Source organism: Bison bison, unplaced genomic scaffold, assembly GCF_000754665.1.
Source record: "Bison bison bison isolate TAMUID 2011002044 unplaced genomic scaffold, Bison_UMD1.0 scf7180017863946, whole genome shotgun sequence".
NCBI lineage: Eukaryota > Metazoa > Chordata > Mammalia > Artiodactyla > Bovidae > Bison > Bison bison.
In genome coordinates, this window is record NW_011494518.1 from 559,451 (window position 1) to 580,580 (window position 21,130).

At 37.4% G+C, this 21,130-nt stretch overlaps 1 protein-coding gene across 2 annotated transcripts in view; it reads left to right on the forward strand.

Moving 5' to 3' along the window:
* Positions 1 to 21,130, forward strand: part of PDE1A (phosphodiesterase 1A, calmodulin-dependent) — a 397,000-nt gene that overhangs the window by 288,237 nt on the left and 87,633 nt on the right. For both annotated transcript variants that reach the window (XM_010833841.1, XM_010833842.1), the window contains 2 exons: positions 12,120 to 12,302; positions 19,786 to 19,852. In XM_010833841.1, coding sequence (XP_010832143.1) covers positions 12,120 to 12,302; positions 19,786 to 19,852 — 250 coding nt within the window. The remainder of the gene's footprint in view (positions 1 to 12,119; positions 12,303 to 19,785; positions 19,853 to 21,130) is intronic.

Consider the following 21,130-nt stretch of genomic DNA (forward strand, 5'->3'; position numbering starts at 1 on the left):
GTTCTTTGGTCTATAGTGTAATCACCTCTCCCAGATCTGGAAAACCGTGGCCTTAGGCTTCATCTCTGGGCCACAACCTCAACTTTTTTCTTCAGCCTGCAACTTGGTGAGCCATGGAAGGACACTTACTCAAATCGACCTTGGAATACCCTCCTCTCTGTCTCATTACCTTGATTAGAAGAGGCAGCATATCATTCTCTGAAAAGTGGGACAGGAAGATCAATGCTAGGTAGGTATTGTAGAATTGTCATAAAATGTAACACAAAATGTACCATTTTCAGTGTACAATTCAGCGGAGTTAAGTACATTTGCAATGTTGTACAACTATTATCACTATCCATTTCCAAAACCTTTTCATGATCCCAAACAGAAATTCTGTACCATTAAACAATAACTCCCAGTCCCCCTTTCCCCTCAGCCCCTGGTAACCTCTATTCTACTTTCTGTCTCTGTTAATTTGCCTATTCTACTCATTAAAATTTTAAAGTAGGTAAAAAACATTTTTGGAGATCCCTCCCACTGCCTCCTTACAACCCACAGAATGCATAAGTTTTTCTTTGGTTCCTGCAAGTCCACTTTGACCAACTTCTTCCTTTACTGTCTGAAACACTTCCATCACAAGATACCTTCCTTTTACTGCACATCATAAATTGATCTGCTTAGACTAATTCATGCAGGTGTATAAATGGCTGGGAGGTTACTGAGGGCTTGCTTTGTATCAGACACTATTCTAAGTGCTTTCTGTGTGTTTACTTATTTCATCCTCCAACCCCACCACTAGACATACTATTATTATCAGCTCTATTATCAGATGGTAAAGAATCTGCCTGCAATGAGGGAGATTTGAATTCGATCCCTGGGGTTGGGAAGATCCCCTGGAGAAGGAAACGACTACCCACTCCGTATTCTTGCCCGGAGAATTCCATGGACAGAGGCGTGTGGCAGCCTATAGTCATGGGGTCACAAAAAGTCAGACATGACTGAGTGACTCTCAGTTCACGACTTATCACTATTATTATCTCTCTTTTATTGACAAAGAAGCTGAGATTCAAAAGATGGACTGTTGGTTTCTAAGACCACACAGCTAATAGATGATGAGGCCAGGATTCCAACTCCTGAGGCAGTTTCTCTTAACTGCAGAGGATGCTTGCTAATCAAAAAAACTGGTAATTAGTGGAATGTCAGGCTTTGAGCCTAGAGGAATATTTTGAAGATATTTTGAGCCAAAAGGACTTCCTGGTAGGAAGCCAAAAGTCATCAGTGAGGCCTAGGGCAGTTTTCTGCTTTACCCGTTCCCTTCATTTCCATCTCCCAACTGACTCCCTAAATACAGTCTTGATCCTGACTCTCTGAGATCCTAACCCCTTCTCAGAGCCTCCCCCAACATTTCCTGGCTCTCTTTCCTGTCCCAGGTGATGACCCTCCCCTTCCTGGAACTCTGCTTCCTTTGGTGGGTATAGAGGAGGGGTGCAGAGCCTTGGGCCTTAACTTTCACAGAGGCCTAGTCAGGTAGACAGAAAAAGAAAATTGCCAAAACACCAAAACCAAACAAATAAAAAAAAAGCTGTTGAAATAAATTTGTGAGCCTGCCATTTTAAGTCTTTTGAAACAAGGCAAATAATAAATAAATAAATGTATATGGGTGGTGCCCTGGAAAAATTAATTCAACTGTATTTAGTACTCAGGAAACAGGTTCCTAACAAGTCAACAAGGCTTTTCACATGTATTACGTCTTTCCATCCTGATATTCAATTTATTTATCACGCTTCAAAGTACCCTGAAATTATACCATCCAGATATATTTCTCTCTAAGAAAATTATTCAACACACCAGTCATGGAAAACAAATTTAAGCTTCCTCTAATCATAATTCTGGTGAACCAAAGTCCTTTAAGATTTTTTTAAGATCAATTATTTTTAAACTGGAATTTCAACATAGAGATGGGATAGAGAATAATGATTGCTGATATTTTTGTCTGAATTTAAAGGGAGTCTGGACACTTAGTAAACAAAACACACATTTGAGGTAAAGAATAGCTCATCAGTTAAAAACTCAGATCCTGAAATCAGAGAGACTTGAGCTCAAAAAATGGCATGGATGCCTCTAGTTGTATGATTTGAGCAAATCACTTAAGGTGTCTATACCTCAATTTATTCATCAGTAAAGTGCTGATAGTAATATCTTCCTTATGGTGGTGTTTTGAGAATTAAATGAAGTGAAGCGTGGCTCCTTGCCTGGTTCATAGTAAGTAAGCAATAAAGTTAGCTGACATTGTCATTAAATCCATCCTCAGATGGTTCTGAAGTCTGTGTGAAGCTTGACAATTAGTCTTGGGGTTTTTTGGTGGAGAACGGGTGTGTGGAGAGGTTGCAGGCACCTCAGAGCATATGCATGTGTTAACTAAAGAAATAATTCTAATAGACTTGCTTATGAGGGAACCACTTACCTCCAAAGAATAACCATACTGTAGAAAGATCAACTTCTAATTCTCTCAGTTATCCCAGAAGGAGTCACTTGGAGGGTGTTCACCAAATATGAGGCCAGTACCACCCTTAGCTCAGTGCCAGTGGAACTGCTTCCCTGGACACTGTCCCCCACATTAGGATGTTCAGTGATGGCCATCTTTTGGTCTGCTCCTTCCCATGGGTTAGTAGGTCTCCAAGGCCAAGAAGAAACTGAGCTCATGACTTTTCCCCTGCTGGATACTCACATCTTGGAATTCCCTGCCCAGTGCAGTGTGCCCCTCTACCATATTCTGACCCTGAGACCCCAGAGTTCTCTACCCAAATGTCTATTAGCCTGTCTCCGTAGTCTTAATGGGCTTCCTCCTTAGGTCTTTTCTCCTGAGGGGGCCCAGGATACTGCTGGTGTGTACACCTCTCCACCCTTAAAGAATGGCCAAGAAGCAGCCTCTTTCAAGCTTGGGTGGATTGACGGAGATTGTACTGGGACCACAGTATCTACCTGTTCATACAGCAAGGGCCTGAGCTGCGGGCAGGCGGGTGCAGCCCTGTCACACAAGGAGTTGAGAATTCTTGTTTCCAACCCAACTTGTCAGACTTTTATGAAACTTATTAAAAGGCAAAAGAATAGAACAAATGTAACTGTTTGTTCTCTTGATATATAGCTTTAAATATTTAGTGGTAAAATATTCAGAGATATGTGCTCCTACTGTGGGCCCAGCAAATATTAGAGGAAGAGGTGAATGAGTTAGTTTTTTGTTGAAGTGTGTCCTTTATAAGAATAATTTAAATCAGTTTCCCCTAATTGCATTTGGCACTTGAATTTTGATACTTAATAGGTATATGCGTGGGCACTGAATGCCTGGAAATAACTGTTTGGGTACATGAGTGTAACTATTTTCCAAGAATCTACTGTGGACAGAAATGTTTTCACTGATATAATTCTAAGAGTCAGAATCCCATGACCTCTCCTTCCGTGGCTGCCTCTTTCTTTATTCCCTTTTCCTACAAACTCTCTAGTTCAAAATATAAGCCCTTGGGGAATTGTGTCATCAGATTTCAAGAGAAAATTTGGAGTATAAATAGCTCCCAAGGATCAGTAGAGTGCTGATTGGAGGCAGGGTCAGTTTTCACAGCTCACTGGCCCCCAGCTTATGTTTAGGGACCCCTCACTTTGTTTTATTGACCCCACTGGGACTAAAAAAAGTTTCATCAAACACCAGCTGAAGCACTTTTCAGAGGTCAACAGTGCTAACATGTTGAATGTATACTCCTGGCCCTTCTTTTCTGTATAGTGCATTTTAAGAATTCCTAAGGGAAATGTACCAACGATTTTTGTTTTCATGTTGTAAGTTTCTTAAACACAAAGTTTTCATTTTTTAAGAGCACTCATGGAATAAACATTTATGCTCACCCTGCCATCCAACCCTAGGATAAAGAGCAGTCAAGTGGTTGGATGTTTTGGAAGCAAGACTCATAATAGTATTTGAGATCTCATTTAACAAGCTACTTGAACAAATGTATGTCAAAAATGAAATGAGGGCAAACTACTCTAAAATGTTTGACCTGTGATAGTCTTATTTAGATATCTTCACATCTTAGATAAATGTATAAAAAAATTATTTCTGATAACTCTCTAGCAGCCCAGGATTACAGGATTACTATTTGATATTATACTGGAATTTCCATTCATGCCTTATCTAGCATGCTGCTACTGCTGCTGCTAAGTCGCTTCAGTCATGTCCAACTCTGTGTGACCCCATAGATGGCAGCCCACCAGGCTCCCCCATCCCTGGGATTTTCCAGGCAAGAAAACTGGAGTGGGTTGCCATTTCCTTCTCCAATGCATGAAAGTGGAAAGTGAAAGTGAAGTCGCTCAGTCGTGTCCGACTCTTCGTGACCCCATGGACTGCAGCCTTCCAGGCTCCTCCATCCATGGGATTTTCCAGGAAGGAGTACTGGAGTGGGGTGCCATTGCTTTCTTCTTATTCTATCTAGCATGGTCAAATGAAATCTGAAGGTCTCGCTGTTGTGCTCAGAAGAAAGGGCATTCAGGGCAGGTGCCAGGGAAAGGAAAAATGAATAAGGGAGGAGAGGAGAAATATGCTCCATTAGGTGTATCTGTTTATTTTAAAAATTCATATAAGTTTCATCCCCCTGCCTTTAAACTTTCTTCTATCCAAACTTAATTATCTTCACCCACTCCAGTACTCGCTTGGAAAATCCCATGGATGGAGGAGCCTGGTAGGCTGCAGTCCATGGGGTTGCGAAGAGTCGGACGTGATTGAGCGACTTCACTTTCACTTTCTTTCACAACTTATTTGTGTTTTTATTAGGAATTTCTTACCATGCTCTGGGCTTCTCAGGTGGCACAGTAAAGAATTGTCTGCCAATGCAGGAAATGTGGTTTGATCCCTGGGTTGAGAAGATCCTCTGGAGGAGGGCGTGGTAACACACTTCAGTATTCTTGCCTGGGAAATCCCATGAACAGAGGAGCCTGGCAGGCTCCAGAGGATTGCAAAGGGTTGACACAACTGAGCAGCTAAGCATGAGCTTGAATGTGTATCTGTTAATTCCAGACTCCTAATTTATCTCCCGCCAATTTTTCCCCCTTTGGTAATGATAGTTGTTTTTTTTTTTTCCCCCATGTCTGTGGATCTATTTCTGTTTTGATATAAATTCATTTGTATCATTTTTAAAGATTCCACATATAAGTGATATCATATGATATTTGTCTCTCTTTCTGGCTTACTTAGTATGATAATCTCTAGGTCCATCCATGTTGCTGCAAATGGCATTATTTCATTCCTATGTTGAGTAGTACTCCATTGTATAAATGTACCACATCTTCTTTATCCTTTCTTCTGCTGATGGACATTTAGATTGCTTCCATGTCTCGGCCATTGTCAGTAGTGCTACAGTGAGCACAGGGGTGCATGTATCAGTATCTTTTCAAATTACGGATTTATCCAGATACACTTCCAGGAGTGGGATTGAAGGATCATATTGTAGTTCTATTTTCAGTTTTTTAAGGAACTTCCATACTGTTATCCTAAGTGGCTACACCAATTTACATTCCCACCGACAGTGTAGGTGTTCTCCACATTTTCTTCAGTATTTATTTTTAGTCTTTGTAATTATGGCCATTCTGATCAGAGTGAAGTAATACCTCATTGTAATTTTGATTTGCATTTTTCTAATAATTAGCAATGTGGAGCATCTTTTCATGTGTGTTTTGGACATCTGTATGTCTTTGTAGAAATGCCTTTTTAGATCTTCCACGCATTTTTTGATTGGATTGTCTTTAGGTTTTTGAGCTGAATGTGCTGTTTGCATATAGTAGAGACTGTTCCCTTGTCAGTTACATCCTTTGCAAATACCTTCTCCCGTTGTAGGTTGTCTCTTCATTTCATTTATGGTTCCCTTTGCTGTGCAAAAGCCTTTAAGTTTAAGTAGGTCCCATTAGTTTATTTTTATTCTTGTTTCCACTACTCTGGTAGATGGATCCCAAAAGATATGGCTGTGATTTATGTCAAAAAGTGTTCTGCCTGAATTTTCCCTACGAGTTTTTATAGTATCCAGTCTTACACTTGTCTTTAATCCAGAAAAATGTCTTATTTTTTCCAAGTCAAATAAATATTTCCCCATAATTTGCTTCAAAAATTGTAAAGAGATCATTCAAGAGCAAATTAACATAAAGGTAATAAATAAAGAGATGATGGATAATAGAGAACTACCCTCAGGATGCTTTTGTGCTTATCAATCAAAGAATATGGGACTCTTTAAAAGACTAAAACTTCTTATACTATCTCCATCCTCACTCCACTCCCTAAAGGTAATCACTTGTAATAGTTTCGTGTAGATATTTCTGGATGTTGACTCCCCCAGTCTGTGCCATACACTGCTCTAGATGCCAGTGATACAACAGTGCATAAGAACAGACCAACTCTCTGCTCTGTCTTTATAGTCTACTGGATAAAACATTTTGAATAAAAAAACTAGTAAAAGTATGGCATGACATTAACAGTGGTAAGTGCTAAGAATTCTATAACAGGATAAAGAGAATCAAGATGTTTACTATTTGAGTAGGGGGGTGGTCAAGGAAACACTTTCTACCTCAATGCAGTGAGGAAATGATCCACACATTTTGAGAAAGAGATTCTAAGCAGGGGAAACAGCAAGTGCAAAGATTCTGAGCAGACGCAAGCTTGGCAGATAGGATTATAGCAAGGAGGCCAGCACCGCCGAATCAAAATGAATAAGGTAGAAATTGTTAAGAGATACAGGCAGAGATGTAGCTTGTGGTGTGCTTCATAGGGCTGTATGAATTGGCATGGTCTGGGTTGGGTTTCCCAGGTGGCTCAGTGGTAAAGAATCTGCCTTTCAATTCTGGAGACTCAGGAGATGTGGGTTTGATCCCTGGCTTGGGAGGATCCCCTGGAGGAGGAAATGGCAACCCACTCCAATATTCTTGCCTGGAGAATTCCATGGACAGAGGAGCATGGCTATGGTCCATAGAGTCACAAAGAGTAGAACATGACTAAGCACATAAGCACATGGTCTGACTTATACTTTAAAGGAGGCAGACACTGGCTGGAAATTCTGGCAGATGTAAATGTTGAGTCTGACAGTAGTTGGAAGCAAGATTCCTTCTTATTGTTTAAGGCTTTTGATTGGATCAGGTCCACTCACATTATGGAGGGTAGTCTGCTTTCCTCAAAGTCCACTGATTTCAATGTAAAGCACATCTAAAACATACCTTCACTACAAGATCCAGACTGGTGTTTGACCAAACAGCACAGCATCATAAGCTAGGTGTGTGAACATAAAAAATTAACTGTCACAGAGCTGCTTGTTGCTTTTTTGAGATTTGCTTTTTTATACATTAGAATATTTCATGCTTTTCTCCTTATGCACTCTGTTCCTTTATTTTTATATTCACTAATTAATCTATATTACTCTTTTTCCCCCTGAAGTTATATGTTCTTCCCTCTCAATAAATGACATCATGCATGATGACTATGAATTGCTAGACTCCTGGGTACCACATCTGTATATGAACTCTCATAAGCTGATTTGATCATGTTTGATGAACTGTCATGGATACTTTATGATTTTAGGACATATAGTCCTAAAGTCCTCCACATCAGATTTGCAAAGGACCAATTGACAACCATCACCGTGCGTCTGTCATTCTACTCAGTGTAGTTGAAAATCAAGGCAGCAGTAGAATTCTTGGAGCGTGGCGACATCATAGGATTACACACAATGATTCCCATTCCACCTGTCCTGTTCTTTGGCTTTATTTGATCATTGCATAAGGAATAATAGAAATGGCATCAATAATAATAGAAATGGCATAAGCCCTGAAATTTTCAAACTATGTAGTGGAATGTCTTGCTGCGATTAACTGAAGAATCTAATTTTAAATGAACCAAAAGAGGAAAAAAACAATTTGCTTTGAATTACAATGCCCATGTGTTAGGTATAAATCAAAATCATCCAAATGTAAGAGCCAAATGAGAATTAAATATGATTTAGAGTAAGTATTAATATTAACTTCTAACTATGTCTTTTTTATTTTCATGTGTGTACATGTAATTTTGTACCTCTTGCACTGAAATTGTGTATATTTTTTCATAAGGTATTTCATAAATGCAGTCATACTTTTTTAATACTTTGAAAAATAAATATTGGCAAAGGACTGTCATCCAAACATTTATAAAATCCAGTGGAACATAGAGGAAGTCATATTATCTTTTGAGCCTCTTTTTGGTAGTTTCGGGTGCTTTCGATGAACTTCCTGCTTTTGTGCCCTTTCCTTGATCCCTGCTCTCTAGAGATGATATGTGGCTTGTTCTGGAGGCTTTAGCACACGCTGTCAGCTCTGGCTACCTTCCCTCCATCGGCTCATAATCCTTAGGCCTCATTCTGTAAAAAAAGAAATCTACCAAAGTGAATGGAACCCAAAGGTCAAAGCTGAAGTGTGCCAAAAATAGCTCTGAGTTAGTAAATTGGTGCACCCACAAGGAAACAATAGTCAAACAACAGACAGAGCTAGCCTGCGTTCTTCCTGGAGGCAAAGTTCAATTGCTCTCTAAAGTCTCTGTGTATTTTGTGTTAAGCCTTTCACACTGTTTTGCCAGTTCAGACCCTTAGGAAGTTCTGGATCACCATAGCTGCCCAGCCTTTATGCAGTTATTATTACTGGCCAGTGCCGTCAATGTTGTCTATCTGGGGCTTATACTGGAGAGTGGCAGGGCAGTACTTTCAGCTCCTGGTCATTTCCCCCTCGCACAGCTGATTTTCTCAGCCAGCAGTTCTAAGCCCATCAGATCTGCACCCTCAAGACAGACAGCATTTGCTCTGACTTTTCCACTTGACACTGGCTAGGTCACCTAAAATGAGCTTTTCCGTTTGTTTTCATCTTTCTTTTTTTCACTTTGTCATCTGTGCTATTGATAACAGAATGAATATCCACAGAGTAAGTTATTATTTTCCTAAAATTTAGGGCTACACATAAAATAAAATAACACATGTGAATGACTTCTGTGAACTCCAAGGGCTATACAAATAGTGTATACTTTCTGTGCTCAGTATACACAAACTTATTAAATAGAAGACAGCTTTTATAACTTCAAGTCCCCTTTTTCTTTCCATCCAATATATCCTTTAATAGACATCTGCTTATGAACTCTCTTCCATATCTTATTTTGTTGTTTAGTCACTAAGTACTGTCAGACTCTTTGTGACCCCATGGATTGTAGCCCGCCAGGCTCCTCTGTCCATGGGATTTCCCAGGCAAGAGTATTGGAATGGGTTCCATTTCCTTCTCCAGGGGATCTTCCTGGATCAGGGATCAAACCCATGTCTTCTGCATCGGCAGATGGATTCTTTGCTGCTGAGCCACCAGGGAAGCCCCTTCCCTATTTTAGTTTTATTCATTATTGGAATAATATATTGATGATATTAATAATCAGTATCTCCAGACTGATGTCACTGTACTTAAATGTTTGGGAAGCTTCTCAACTGTTCAAGTCTTTGCCCTCAAAAGATGACCAATTTGAGAAACTCAGAGCTTTCCCAATATTAACCTAGTGATTTTTTGATATAGCTCATATTAAAAGATGATCAGAGAGTGACTTCCTATACTTCAAATCCTATTTCTCTGCTTGCTTTGTTATTAGTTTTTCTTTACTTTTTCCTAAAGTTTAATCACTATACAGTTTTATGTTAATTAACTTTAATTGGAGGATAATTACTTTACAATATTGTGATTGTTTTTGACATACAGCAACATGAACCAGCCACAGGTACACATGTGTCTCCCCATTCTAAACCCCCTTCCCACCTCCCTCCCCAACCCATCCCTCTGGGTTTTCCCAGAGCATCGGCTTTGAGTGCCCTGTTTCATGCATCAAACTTGCACTGGTTATCTATTTCACATATGGTAATATACATGTTTCAGTGCTATTCTGTGAAATCATCCCACCCTCGCCTTCTCCCACAGAGTCCAAAATTCTGTTATTTACATCTGTCTCTCTTTTGTTGCCTTGCATATAGGGTCATCTTTTACTGCCTTTCTAAATTCCATATATATGTGTTAATATACTGTATTTGTGTTTCTCTTTCTGACTTACTTCATTTTGTATAATAGTCTCCAGTTTCATCCACCTCATTAGAACTGACTCAAATACAGTTCTTTGTATAGCTAAGTAATACTCCATTGTGTAAATGTACCACTACTTCCTTATCCATTCATCTGCCGATGGATATCTAGGTTGCTTCCAAGTCCTAGCTATTGTAAACATTGCTGCAATGAACATTGGGGTACACGTGTCTCTTTCAATTCAATTCCTCCGTGTGTACGCCCAGCAGTGGGATTGCAATGAACACTGGGGTACACGTGTCTCTTTCAATTCAATTCCTCCATGTGTACGCCCAGCAGTGGGATTGCTGGGTCGTATGGCAGCTCTATTTCCAGTTTTTTACGGAATCTCCACACTGTTCTCCATAGTGGCTGTACTAGTTTGCATTCCCACCAACAGTGTCAGAGGGTTCCCTTTTCTCCACACCCTTTCCAACATTTACTGTTTGAAGACTTTTTGAGGGCAGTCATTCTGACCTGAGTGACATGATATCTCACTGTGGCTTTGATTTGCATTTCTCTAATAATGAGTGACATTGAGCATCTTTTCATGTGTTCATTAGCCATCTGTATGTCTTCTTGGAGATTTGTCTGATTTGTTCTTTGGCCCACTTTTAGATTGGGTTGTTCTTTTTTCTGGTATTGAGGTGCATGAGCTGCTTGTATATTTTGGAATTTAATTCTTTGTCAGTTGTTTCATTTGCTATTATTTTCTTCCATTCTGAAGGCTGCCTTTTCACCTTGCTTATATTTTCCTTCATTGTGCAAAAGCTTTTAAGTTTAATTAGGTCCCATTTGTTTATTTTTGTTTTTCCTTCCATTACTTTGGGAGGTGGGTCATAGAGGATGTTTCTGTGATTTACGTCAGAGAGTGTTCTGCCTGTGTTTTCCTCTAAGAGTGTTATAGTTCCTGGTGTTACATTTAGATCTTTAATCCTTTTTGAGTTTATTTTTGTGTATGGTGTTAGAAAATGTTCTAGTTTCATTCTTTTACATGTGGTTGACCAGTTTTCCCAGTACACTTGTTACAGAGATTGTCTTTTCTTCATTGCATATTTTTGCTTCTTTTGTCAAAGATAAGGTATCCATAGGTGCATGGATTTATCTCTGGACTTTCTATTTTGTTTCATTGATCTATATATCTGTCTTTGTGCCAGTACCATACTGTCTTGATGACTGTAGCTTTATAGTATAGTCTGAAGTCAGGAAGGTTGATTCCTCCAGTTCCATTCTTCTTTCTCAAGATTGCTTTGGCTATTTGAGGTTTCTTGTGTTTCCATACAAATTTTGAAATTATTTGTTCTAGTTCTGTGAAAAAAACCATTGGTAGCTTGATGGGGATTGAATTGAATCTATAGATTGCTTTGAGTAGTATACTCATTTTCACAATATTGAGTCTTCTAATCCATGAACATGGTATATTTCTCCATCTATTTGTGTCATCTTTGATTTCTTTCATCAGTGTTTTATAGTTTTCCATATATAGGTCTTTTTTTAGGTAAGTTTATTCCTAAGTATTTTATTATTTTCATTGCAATGGTGAATGGGATTGTTTCCTCAATTTCTCTTTCTGTTTTTCATTGTTAGTGTATAGGAATGCAAGGGATTTCTGTGTATTAATTTTATGTCCTGCAACTTTACTATATTCATTGATTAGCTCTAGTAATTTTCTGGTGGTATCTTTAGGGTTTTCTATGTAGAGGATCATGTCATTTGCAAACAGTGAGAATTTTACTTCTTCTTTTCCAATCTGGATTCCTCTTATTTCTTTTCCTTCTGATTGCTGTGTCTAGGACTTCCAAAACTATGTTGAATAGTAGTGATGAGAGTGGGCACCCTCGTCTTGTCCTGATTTTAGAGAAAATGCTTTCAATTTTTCACCATTAAGGACAATGTTTGCTGTGGATTTGTCATATATGACTTTTATTATGTTGAGGTGTGTTCTTTCTATGCCTGCTTTCTGGGGAGTTCTATCATAAATGGGTTTAATCACTATAAATTTTTTGTAGGAGACTGCTGGACACCGATGATGAGCTCAGTGACATTCAGTCGGATTCCGTCCCATCAGAAGTCCGGGACTGGTTGGCTTCTACCTTTACACGGAAAATGGGGATGATGAAAAAGAAATCTGAGGAAAAACCAAGATTTCGGAGCATCGTGCATGTTGTTCAAGCTGGAATTTTTGTGGAAAGGTAAGTGAACTTGTTGATATATTAAGAAAAAATTTAAAAGGCAGCAAATATACTTAATAATCAATATTATGAGAGTCCTATAGTTTACTTATTGAGGAAAACTGTAATCATAAGTATACCTGGAATAAGCAGATTTAGGACTTTATGAGGGAATTTACCCTATAACAAAAAATATCTTGTCCTGGATTTATTTTTATTTATTTTAAATTAATATAAAGACTTAAATAAAGTATAGACTTTTGAATGGCCATTCTCAAATGAATCTTTATGAATAACTGTTTAAAAATAATTGTAATACATTCATATGCTATAAACCTAACATTACCCAAATAAAATCTAGCGCCTCATAAAATAAGTTCTACACTACATAACAAAATCAAGCAGGCCTTTCTCCACTTAAGTGAAAAGGCCATCCTCTTATTACCTTAGAGTAAAGCTCTCTCATGTCCAGTCTCCTTAAAGAGCTTTTTAACTTTTCTGTCACTGAAGCATTTCTGTCACTTGATGGCCCTTAGAAGCAGCAAGTCAAATCACTAGAGTTTCTAATGTGAAATACATGTTAATATGACAGGATTTTATATTATTTAGCCCTTAATAACATAGCTTATTTTTCTGTCTGGAAATAAGATGTTTCAGAACTAAAACTATAAAAAGACTTGAAATAAACATCTTATAGCCAGTACTTTGGCCACCTCATGCGAAGAGTTGACTCATTGGAAAAGACTCTGATGCTGGGAGGGATTGTGGGCAGGAGGAAAAGGGGATAACAGAGGATGAGATGGCTGGATGGCATCACCAACTCGATGGACGTGTTTGAGTGAACTCCCAGAGTTGGTGATGGACAGGGATGCCTGGCGTGCTGCAATTCATGGGGTCGCAAAGAGTCAGACATGACTGAGCAACTGGACTAAACTGAACTGAACTGAATCTGACGATGTTGAGAACTAGTTCTTAAAAGTTACTTAGACTTATACTTACTTAGACCTAAAAATAATTATACATTAAGTTATAAATAAAAAAGTTTATTTTAATGTTATCAAAGCAAAATTAAGGAACAGAGAAATTTTTTATCAATGTATTTAAAATTAAATTTAAAGGAGACCACATTATTTTTTATCTTCAGACATCTCTAGTCATTACCTCTAATAAACTTCCTAAACTTTCATCTTCTGCTAAAGGAACAACGCGAAGCCCTCTTGGGTTTCTAAAAATCTAAATGACAAGCATTGCAAGAAGGATTCGATGTGATTTAAAGATGTATTACAACCATAAGAAATAAAGCATCTAGGATCTTGGTTTATGCCTTTATTACCCAAATTATTATTATTCAAATGACTTTGTGTATTTTTTAAGCATATCTAATTGCCTTTGATGAAGAGCCTTCATAATAAGCATAAGGAGCATGATTAGTTAGGTGAGATGAGACCTCCAACACCTGGTGTGTAAACTGCTCCCAACTCTCCCAAGTGGGACCTGAAATCTGAAACAGACAAGTAGGGCTGGAGAGAAATAATTTTTATAATAATACTCCTATTTTTTAAAACAAGTTAGGTAAGTGTATGACAGTTGATTTTGCTTAATATCAGTTTGAAAACATCTAAATAGTAGTTCAGAAACTCAGTGAAAGAATCAGAGATAAAAGAGTATTTGTTTGCTTTATTGAAGAAATGTATATTTTGCCTTTTTGTTTAAGAAAATATAGAATTTGGCAAACTGAAAAATAAATTCAAATTATAAAAATAAACAAACTAAATTTCCATTCTCATTAAGTAGAAAATCAAAACAAATTCTGTGAAATATATTGATAGGTTTAACTTTCATTTTTTTCATTTGCTACACAGAAAAATCAAAACGTACTTAAGGTAACTAAATTAGTAAGTAGAAAAAAAATAAATTAGTAAGTAGTCTTAAAGAAATCAAAGTACTAAAACACATAGGAATGAAATATTTTCTATTACTTTTGAATTTCCATTAGTTAGTATGTAAACAAAAGGATATGTTTATCTAGAATTTTCAAAAATAATCATCTTCAATCTTGAAAGTTAGAAAGGCTTCTTGAGTCTTCTCCCAAGTAGCCCCTTCCAAGAATCAACCCCTCAGGAAGTCCAAGCAATTTGCTTACACCAGTGTAATTTACACCAAACTTACTCACTTTCTCATCTCCTCTCCAGAAACCCCAATCTAAGCTTTTGTCACCTGCCATCCGAAACTTGACAATAACTGTCAGCTAGGCTCCCCTCTTCCTCACTTGCCTTCTCTCAGCAAGTCACTTTCCACAGTGACTTTTAAAATGTAAATTCAGTCCTGTCATTCTTAAGCTTAAAATTATCTGATTGCCTTTACCATTTCACTGGATGTACCACATCACCTGGTATGAAAGGCGACTTCTGTATCATGGCCTGCATGACTAGGCCCCCTTACCTTCTAGACTCAACCAATGCTACTATCACCCTTTACTGAATAGCTACACTAGTGTGATTTCAACTCCATGAATATCCAATACTTTGGCCACCTGATGTAAAGAACTGACTCATTGGAAAAGACCCTGATGCTGGGAAGGATCAAAGGCAGGAGGAGAAGGGGACGACAGAGGATGAGATGGTTTGATGGCATGACCGACTTGATGGGTATGATGAGTTTGAGCGAGCTTCGGGAGTTGGTGATGGGCAGGGAAGCCTGGTGTGCTGCAGTCCATGAGGTCACAAAAAGTCAGACATGACTGAGTGACTGAACTGAACTTTCTTCCCTTGGGACCAGTAATTCTGCTCTTTCCTCTATCAGAAATGATTTTCCCCAAACTTCACTCTGACTAGCCATTTCTATCTTTCCAAAGGCCTTTCCTGGTTACTCTGTATACTGTTCATCACTTTCTCTATCCCAACCAGTGAGTGATTTACCTCATAGCATTTAGTGCTGTTCTTACTCATGTATTATTTCTTATTTATTATCCCTCTTTACCACTAAATAAACCCTGTGAAAGCAACACATAGTTTTCTTATTCTCCACTGAATAGTCTCTTGTCCACCACAATGTCTGGCATATGATAGTTTTTTTTTAAGTTTTTGAATTATATTTTGCAACTGTAATATAAAACCTTCCAAAAATAATCTTCCCTATTTCCAGTTGAACTTTTACCACTTACAGGAGAACAGGAAATCCATTGTTCTTTTTCAGCAACTTATAATATATTGACTATTTACTCATATGTGAGACCACTGTATTACGGTTTCTCCCACATTCATTCTCCAGAATGAGTCATCCTACTTTTCCACACTAATTTTCCAAGGTTTCATCCTAATACCCTATTCCCAAGTATAGAGTTAGAAAATGATAATGAAGTGGTTTCTCCTTCTTCTTAGAAGAGTAATCCTCTTCCTTCTCTTTCTTTATATATAATGAAAATATACAGGGATATTCATTTCTCAAACCTGCTCCAAGTTTAAGAAACATTAGAGTTCTCACTGAACCCAGAGAGCCTTGAAGAATGTCAGAATTGGAGCCAATGGTATTGGCTGCAGAATAATGAGAACAGTAATGTTAATATTAAGAATAATGACTTTCTGGGACTTCCCTGCTACTCCAGTGTTTGAGAACTTCTGCCAATGCAAAAGACACTGGTATGATCCCTGCTTTGGAAGGATCCCACATGCCTTGTGGCAACTAAGGCCATGGGCCAGAATTACTGAGCCCGTGCACCCTTGAGTCAATTCCCCCTAACAAGAGAAGCCACCATGATGAGAAGCCGGCACACTGCAGTTTTTCTAGTTGCAGTGATTGGGAGCTGCTAAAGAGTAGTTCCTTGTCACTGCAACTAGAGAAAGCCTGAACACAGCAACGAAGACTCAGAACAGCCAAAAATAAATAAACAAGCATTTAAAAAATAACAGCTTTCCTATATTGAGTATTTATAATAATGTTACACTAGGTGTTTATATCACTTATTTCATAAAAAGTGTATGATTATCCTTATTTTACAGATAACGGACATTAGCTTTCCAGAGGTCACACAGCTAGTGATTGGTTAACCTGTGATCCAAGACCCAAATTGTGTATTCTCTTTGCTACATAATACTGCCTCTTGTGCCATGAAGTTACACAGATTTAAAGTTACTTAATTTTTAAAGTTTCTTATTCCTGATCACTTATCTCCTTGCCCATCAAACTTCCATTATCCCTGTACCTCCAATTTTTAGTAATGATTCAAAAAATAGATAGGAAAAACTGTTTCTTAAAAAAAAAAAACAAAACAACTAAATATCATTACTGAAAGTAATTATTTTCTGGGCCTTTTCAGTTCAGTTCAGTTGCTCAGTTGTGTCTGACTCTTTGCCACCCCATAGACTGCAGTACACCAGGCTTCCCTGTCCATCACCAACTCCCGGAGCTTGCCCAAACTCATGTCCACTGAGTCGGTGATGCCATCCAACCATCTCATTCTATGTTGTCCCCTTCTCCTCCTGCCTTCAATCTTTCCCAGCATCAGGGTTTTTTTCCAATGAGTAAGTTCTTTGCATCAGGGGGCTAAAATATTGGAGCTTCAGCTTCAGTATCAGTCCTTCCAATGAATATTTAGGATTGATTTCCTTTAGGATGGACTGGTTTGATCTCCTTGCAGCCCAAAGGACTCTTAAGAGTCTTCTCCAACACCACAGTAAAAAAAGCATCAATTCTTCGGCACTCAGCTTTCTTTATGGTCCAACATGGCTAATCGAAAAAGCATAGCTTTGACTAGACGGACATTTGTTGGCAAAGTAATGTCCCTGCTTTTTAATATGCGTCTAGGTTGGTCAGAGCTTTTTTTTCCAAGGAGCAAGTGTCTTTTAATTGCGTGATTGCAGTCATCATCTGCACTGATTTTGGAGCCCAAGAAAATAAAGTCACTCACTATTTTTATTGTTTTCCCATCTATTTGCCATGAAGAGGTGGGACTGGATGCCACGATTTTAGTTTTTTGAATGCTGAGTTTTAAGCCAGCTTTTTCACTCTCCTCTTTCACTTTCATCAAAAAGCTCTTTAGTTCCTCTTTGCCTGGGCCTTTTATATTGTGGTTTAATTGTTTCCTTGTTCTGCAAGATTAAAATAATTATACCTATCTTAGTGGAGCAAGTAATGTTAGTATTTTTCTGATAGGCTGCTCTGAAATCTTTCAACTGATATAGAGGATAAGGATAATTTTTTATTATAACTGTTTGCCATATCTAAAAATTATTTAAGGTCATTTAAGACAAAAACTAGATTGTTGTTTTCAGTAGCTCAGTAGTGTCCGATTCTTTGTGACCCCATGAACTATAGCACACCAGACTTTCCTATTCTTCATCATCTACCAGAGCTTGCTCAAACTCATGTCCATTGAGTCAGTGATGCCAACCAACCATCTCGTCCTTTGTCATCCCCTTCTCCTCCTGCCTTCAATCTTTCCCAGCCTCAGGGTCTTTTCCAAGGAGTTGGCTCTTTGCATCAGGTGGCCAAAGTATTGGAGCTTCAGTTTCAGCATCAATCCTTCCAATGAATATTCAGGACTGATTTCCTTTAGGATTGACTGGTTTGATCTCCTTGCTGTCCAAAGGACTCTCAAGAGTCTTCTCCAACACCACAGTTCAAAAGCATCAATTCTTTGGCGCCTTCTTCATGATCCAACTCTCAGATCTGTACATAACTACTGGAAAAACCATAGCTTTGTCTGTAGGGACCTTTGTTGGCAAAGTAATGTCTCTGCTTTTTAATATGCTGTCTAGGTTTTTTATAGCTTTTCTTTCAAGGAGCAAGTGTTTTTTAATTTCGTGGCTGCAGTTGCCATCTGCAGTGATTTTGGAGCCCGAGAAAATAAAGTCTGTCACTGTTCCCATTGTTTCCCCATCTATTTGCCATGAAGTAGTGAAACCAGATGCCATGATCTTAGTTTTTTGAATGTGAATTTTAAAATGGGAACATGGAAATACAGTAACAAAGTCTCTGTAATAAAATGGGAAGATACTTTATCAAGAAAACCTAATCTCTATGTAAGTAAATACAATATTTTAATTCTGAGCATCTGAGAAGTGAAGATGAACAAGGAAAACATGAAAAATTATTTGGCTTTTATTATCTTAAAAAAAGATAGCATTTACATAGGAACTGAGTAATGTCTTATGGATTTTTAACATAAGACACATTGAGTCAAAAGGGTTAGTATTTCCCTTAGTGATTTTATAAAAGATGCAGAATATTTTCTTATATTTCTTATATTGACCCCCAATATAATGATATAGTCATTAAATTATGGCTTTGTTCAGGCATCTTGTGGGGAGAAGTTACTACAGTATAATCTAGGAATGAAACTTGCTTATGAGCTAACAATGTAAAAATTAAGGGACATGATTATCCCATGCTTTTCACAGGACGCTGTGGAGGAACCATGTTTCTTTCAGTCCTGGTTAGAAACCTACTGCTATTTCTACACATTAGGGTATCATGTTGATTCTATTTTTGCACAAATCAGTGGAAGAGTTTCTTATATTTATTTAAGACATCTTGGTTTTCTTTTGGAAAGTGGAACCGACAAATTACTGATTAATAAATATATTTTTATTGTTGCTATTATAGAAATAAAAAATATCCTTTCTGGATAATCTTTATTAAATAATATTAAAAGACAGTTTGAACAAACTTAAGCAATTTTTTTCAATGTGGTTTCTCCCAATAGTCTTAACTAAAACAAAAGAAGTAAGCTGTGTAAATTCTGATGATGCTACGTATTCCCTTCCATAATTTTCATTTTGTGAAAAAAGAAAGAAAAGCTATAAAGGACTATTTCAGTGCCACTCAGCTTCTAGACTGAAAATTTGGTAACACAAAAGGACACAAAGCAAGGCTGCTCTGCTGACTTGAATGTGATGGTGCTAAAAAGCATTGTTGCTGTACATGCAAATGTCAGTCTTTTCTTTAATAAGATGAAGTTTAGGAAAAGATCTCTTTACATAGAAATTAAAACCTTATTGACTTTATATGTGGTTTTGAGTAAACAAAATACTGCTGCTACTGCTGCTAAGTCTCTTCAGTCGTATCCGACTCTGTGTGACCCCATAGACGGCAGCCCACAGGCTCCCCCGTCCCTGGGATTCTCCAGGCAGGATCACTGGAGTGGGTTGCCATTTCCTTCTCCAATGCATGAAAGTGAAAAGTGAAAGTGAAGTCGCTCAGTCGTGTCCGACTCTTAGCGACCCCATGGACTGCAGCCCACCAGGCTCCTCCGTCCGTGGGATTTTCCAGGCAAGAGTACTGGAGTGGGGTGCCATCGCCTTCTCCAAACAAAATACTATTTGCATCTATTACATTGTAAACATGTAATAGATGATGGCAATAATTATCATTGTTGCCAGAAAGAGAATCTGTATCTAATGATACAAGTTCAACAAGTCAAAGGTAATTATTTCTTTGTTTTTAAGAAATAGCTAAAAACTTTAAGTAAATGATTTTTATATATACATTTATTTTTCTTTTTCAGAATGTACAGAAAGTCCTATCACATGGTTGGCTTGGCATATCCAGAGGCTGTCATAGTAACATTAAAGGTAAAAAATTTCAATTATCTTAGTTTATCAAATAGTCATTTTTTCTAGTCTCTTTAAAATGATGGGAAGAAAATGAGAATAGGTCTTTGATGTAGCTTACATAATCAGACTATAAAAAAATTTTTTTAACCATTTACAAATGTCATGTGTTTCAAGTCATAACTTGTTGATTTAAATGAGGATCAGTTTGTTAATGTTTACACTAACAAACTGTATCAATACATATAAATGTTTAAAACTAACAACTGTAATATACATGTATAAATACACATATGTGTGTGATGTTGTCTTTTTTATGCTTTATTTATTATTTATTTGTTTATTATGCTTTATTTAGGTGGATCTTGTATTCAGCTTTGAAATGGCACCAGCATTTGTCAGAATACACATATTTTGTTACTATATAGTATGAAATGAATGCATTATCAATGAAAAGACATTTCAGTCAAATATAATTAAAGGACAAAACTTACATCGAAGAAAATTGTTTAGAATTTTAGGTCTGAGAAAATATAAAAAAGAAGATAAAATTAAAAAGTAAACAAAAAAGAAATGTCTCTCTTTTGTCTCTGACTTTCCCTGTGGTTGCCCTAGTCTGAGGCCCAGCTGCAGTATTACATGTGTTAGAAATAACTAGAGTTGAAAATCCGATGTGCTAAAAGTTTTGGACTCACTTGTGCCCACTTTGTGTGCGTGTGTGTGTATGTGAACACTGTTTCTAGACGATATTACTAAAGAGGCATTTTGTAAGCTTGTCACTCTACATTCCCTATTTCATTCTGTTGCTTAATTTGGGTAGGAAATTCAACTTTGTCTCCTCTAATAGCTTTATGGTGGTTTCCTGTATTAACCAAAAATTTAAAGAATACTGGCAACAGGATATACCAAGTTACTTTATTTTTGATACATTAAACCCCTTTCCTAGTTTGCATTTCTATTGATTTCTTTTGTTCCTCTATTCACTTTTAAGCATCCCTTTTGCATCGCCTTTGTTTTTTTTTTCCTCTGCATTTGTTTTTTCTCTGCTGCATATTAGATTTTAATCTTATTCATTTAAAAAGCAATTTGTTTTTCTCAGAAGCTTTTTTATATTCATGTTTCTAAAACTATAATAGAGGCAAGTATATAACTGAACTGTATTATTGGATATGAATTATCCCTTAGCTTTTAAAAGATTTTTATTTCCTCATTATTTCCTCAACTGTAGGCAAGAAAGTCACTTAATTTTATTTTTATAGAAACCAACTAACAGAATATTTTGGTATGAGAGAATGCAAG